The sequence below is a fragment of the Passer montanus genome, unplaced genomic scaffold (assembly GCF_014805655.1).
Source record: "Passer montanus isolate IOZ18808 unplaced genomic scaffold, ASM1480565v1 scaffold29, whole genome shotgun sequence".
Lineage (NCBI taxonomy): Eukaryota > Metazoa > Chordata > Aves > Passeriformes > Passeridae > Passer > Passer montanus.
Genome location: NW_024367596.1, coordinates 807,975 through 812,656, shown reverse-complemented (window position 1 = coordinate 812,656; position 4,682 = coordinate 807,975). Strand labels below are relative to the sequence as shown.

The window sequence follows — 4,682 nt, the reverse complement described above, 5'->3', positions numbered from 1 at the left end:
CGATGAGTGTTACACAGGCTGAGTTTTACTGCAAGGCTGCTCCCATTTTGGAGAAGCAGTAATGCAATGCCCCTCCTGAGGGGTGCAGGGGGAGGGCTGTCCCTCCCAGCCGTGCTGCAGGTGAGATGCAGGACATGCTCAGGGATGAGAGAAGCTTGGGTGGCTCAGAACACAGCAGGTCCCTGTCATGCTGCAGGAACAGGGGTGCTCCTGAGTGTTGGCTGCATTCACCACGGGGGCTTCATGGCTGTAAGGGGACCATAAAGCAGTTTTCACCCTTGTTTCCCTCCCCTTCAAGAAACCCCTCTTTAGTCAGACTGCTCTGAAACAGAGGTGCAGTTGGAGGAACGGGCAGAGTAACCTTGATCCCCCGAGTTCCTGCCTTTTTAGACAATTGAATGCTCCTAGCCAAGCCCTGGCACCAGCGAGCCAGGCAGCTGCAGCACATTCCAAATATTGCTCTATTTAAAGCATCCCAGGGCTCCCAGAGCAACTGCAGAGGCAAACCTTCACCTGCCATTGAACGAGCAGAGGGGGAATGGCAGAACCAGGTAAGAGGCACAATTACACGGAGTGTAATAATATACTGAAATTAACAGATCTGAGCAATGCAGTGTGAATACACCCAGCTACCTGTATTCTTGTCTGATACACTATATATATTTTACTTTTCAGTTAGAAAGTGTAATCTCTTTAAAAGCTAATTCCATTAACAGCTTGGGTTCCTCCTGCATTTTTGAATCCTACCAGTTTTGTTTTCATTATGTTTTGTAGTTGTCATTCCAGGTTAGCTGACACAATAGGACAGTGTGTAAAATGAGTTATATTTGGCAGCATTTTTGTTATACTGTGTGGAGCTGAGCTCCAAGTGTAGTGCCAAGTGAACACACAATAATTTGGATTTTAACCCCACAAAGCTCAAGTGGCAAAGCAAAATAAAATTTTAATAATGACCTTTCCATTGTAAGCACACTTCACTTTCTCCAAGGAAAAAAGGCAGTTTATAAAAATGTGTTTTATATCTATTGTAAATTTTTATTTATTTCACTTAAATTTACAACTGTAGCTGTGGTGCACAGTTACTCAGGTAACACTTGTGAAGGGAGCTTTTTAATACATCTTCATAGCTACATTCAGAGTTTTTAAAGACTTTTCTCCTGGTTTTTTTGCACCATTGACTCTGATATCTAGGGAGAGTGAATTTCTGCTAAGGTACAAAAGGACACTGAACACTATTTATGTGAGTTTTCATTGATAGCCATTGCCCTGATACTGGTTAAAAATGGAGCTCCCCTAACAAAGCCCCCAGTCAGCAGCGTCAGCAGAGCTCTGACAAACCCCTCTGTGCCCCCCAGCAGGACCCAGCCCTGCCTTGGTGATTCGACCTTCAGAGAAAGTGCAAAAAGAGAAAGTGCCTTCAGAGAAAGTGCAGGGAACCGTGCCAGCAGCTTCACCTGGTGTCACAGCAGTGAAGGTCTCCACATGAAACAGCTGGGGGGCAGAAGGACAGCTGGGTTCAGGGCAGGGTTTGGTCATGTGTTTGTGTTTAATATTTCCATGGCAGCACGTGCAGTTCTGTCCCTCTGGCAGGCACACTGTGCAGTGTCTTGGTGGGACAGGTGTGCTGTGCAGAGCTTTAGAAGAACAACGTGGCAATCCTTGAATTAGTGAGCATCCCTCTGAGTCTGCCTGCTTGATCCGAACCGTGCAAGGCGTTGTGGATAGTTTTACATAATTTATTAATCCCCTCAGAACCCTGTAATTCTGTTAACTGTGTAAAGATGTGCTCTAAGAGGCTGTAGTATACTGGTAAGTAATAGGGTCTCAAAGGTTGTTATTCTGCTTTCTGGCAAGGGTGTGCTGCTCGCACACACCGACAGAGGGTCCATGAAATTCTGCTCTTGTAGGGAGATGCAAAGGCAGCCTGTCGTGGTGGATGCTCCAAGGGTGGGGACACGAGGCTTGACTCTATTTTTCTCAGAAGGCTGATTTATTATGTTATATATTATATTAAAATACTACATTAAAACTATACTAGAAGAACAGAGAGAGAAAAAAGATCAGAAGGCTACAAAGAACAAGAATAGAATAGAATACATAACAAAATCCTGTGACTGCTCACAGCCCTGGCCCAGGTGGCTGTGATTGGTCACCAATTGAAAACAATCCACATTAACTAATAGAAAATGCACCTGTGGCATCCCACAGCAGCACACAGTTATTGTTTGCATTTCTGTCCTGAGGCTCTCAGCTCCCAGGAGGGGAAAAATCCTAGCAGAGGGTTTTTCATCAAATATCACAGCTACAGCAGCCCTGCTTCCCGTGTGCTCTGCAGAGAACCTGGGCCTGCCTGGGCCCCTCTGAGCGGGCCTGCTCCTGCTGAGCAGCTGAGCCATGGCCAGCAGCGGGGACGTGCCACCCGCAGGGCTGGCCTTGGTGGCACGGCTCAGGAGCTCCCCACGGTGCCACTGACCCTGTGCTCTGTGCCAGCCCAGGCCCCGCTGTCCCGCCTGCTCGTCCCCCTGCTGCTGGCACTGGGCTGGATCGTGGGCTGTGCCCTCATGGTGTACATTGTCTTCTCCTGACCACGGAGGGATGGCAGTGCCACACAGCGCCTGCGGTGAGTGACAGCGGTGACACACAGAGCCTTGTGGTGAGTGACGGTGACACACAGAGCCTTGTGGTGAGTGATGATGACACACAGAGCCCTGCGGTGAGTGAGGGTGGCACACAGAGCACCCTGCAGTGAGGGCAGTGCCACACACAGCCCTGCAGTGACAGCAGTGTCACACACACAGCCCTGCAGTGACAGCAGTGTCACACACAGCCCTGCAGTGACGGCAGTGTCACACACAGCCCTGCAGTGACAGCAGTGTCACACACAGCTCCCCTGCCCTGCTTGGCACTGCCACCCTTTAAAATGCTATTTTCTGTCTTACAGGTGAGAAGAACCTACAATGATGATGGGAAGAACACAGAAGTTCAGTTCCGATTTCTAATGACTAAAATACATATAAAATGAGTTATTTTTAATATCAGCTATGTAAATGTCATGCACACTTTTTATCCGTTAGGAAGAATCACCAAACTAACTTCTCTGTTCTCAGATTATTTGCAATTTAGGGAGTGATTTTTGGAATCTTGTGGTAGGTCAGATCCTGCCTGCTTGCTGAACAGCAAATTTTAGCAGCTAAGGAACTTCAAGCTTGGTAGAAACAGGCAAGGGTTAATTTCTCATGGGGCCTGGGCAAGTATTTTTAGCCTTATTACAGGGAAAATCTCTTGGACTCTATTGTTATGAAACAAACCTTGCATGTCCCTGGAAAAGAAAAGCCCAGGCTTGCTCAGGGCTGGGAGGGTTGCACAGCTGAGTGTGTCTGAACCTCGGGCTCACCAGGGCCCTCAGTGTCTTGTACTGGGGGTTTGCCTTTTTAATTAGAATTAGAGATAATTATATGCCTCCAGTCAATAATAAGCCATGTGAACTTCCAGTGACTCTGCCATTTAAATCACAACTGAGCATCAGATCACTGCATTTTCACTGACAGCTTTGGGCTTTTGAGCATGAAGATTTTTCTGCTGAGGAGCTGCAGTTCTGAGAAGATGAAATCATTAATAATTCAATCCTCAGTTAAAGCAGAGAATTGATTGTGAGAGGCATGCCTGGAAGATCCCAGCAAGATGCATGTTTAAGGGAATGTGAGAAAACTCCTAACAACCCCTGATGGGGTTAAATGGAGAAAGAAACTAATTTATTTACTCCTGCTCACATAATCTGTATAATTTTGAGAATGTGAGGAAGGCACATCAGTCAGACATCCTGTCTCCATCTGTGGGCACTGTCTGTTGAGCTTTAGGAATGGAAACACAAACAGATTTGGCCGTGGTGCAGCCAGGAACATTCCTGGGCCACTCCAGCAGTCAGCAGGAGCGCTGGAGTGTGACATTCCGTTTGGGAATTGTCCTAGCACCGGTTTCTTCACCTGGGAAGGAGCTGAGGGCAGGGGGATCCGGTCTCATCAGATGTGCTGAAGGAGAGGGGCTGAACCCCGGAGATGGCGGTGCCCGCAGGGCTGCTGTGTGCTGTGACACCTGAGCAGCACCTGCAGGTGGGACCATCCTCCTCCTCCCCGAGCAGACACTCGCTCTCACCTTCAGTTCCTCCTCAGTGTCCCAGCCCACCCAGCCCGACCCAGCTGTGACTCCACACTGACCACGTCCGTGTTTTTACAACTCACTTCGTTTACCAGGCACAGAGGGAAACAGTTCTGAAAGGTCCCGCTGGCCCAAACAGCTCTTTGGGTGTCTCACAACGCTGGAAATCGAATGTTTCCAATTAAAACGTTACAGAGATAAAATGTAAACACTACAATCTGGTTTAGCTTTACCTGATTTTTGAGATTTGATTTGGCAGAGCAAACCAAAATAACTTTCTAGGCTGGCGTCAATATCATCGAGCTGACTTGCTGTACACAAAGCAGAAGTTCCTGCCAGTTTTATGGGGTAATAAAGAGAGGATTATTCCAAGAAAATATGCATCCCCCACGCTGTTGGAAGATCATTGAGCACTCTGCAGTGACCTTTTGTAACCACCTTCAGACAACCCACTCGGGTGTCTGCTTGTGGTGCAGCTGCACAGCATGAAGCTCTCCTCACACGTGGGGGTAAAAGGGGTACCAAAG

At 47.9% G+C, this 4,682-nt stretch overlaps 1 protein-coding gene across 1 annotated transcript; it reads left to right on the top strand.

Moving 5' to 3' along the window:
- The first annotated feature begins 538 nt into the window (after positions 1-538).
- Positions 539-4,412, top strand: STRIT1 (small transmembrane regulator of ion transport 1). Its single transcript, XM_039713741.1, has 3 exons — positions 539-551; positions 2,491-2,620; positions 2,942-4,412. The coding sequence occupies exons 1-2, from the start codon at positions 539-541 to the stop codon at positions 2,583-2,585; spliced, it is 108 nt and encodes a 35-aa protein (XP_039569675.1). The 3' UTR covers positions 2,586-2,620; positions 2,942-4,412.
- Positions 4,413-4,682: the final 270 nt, after the last annotated feature.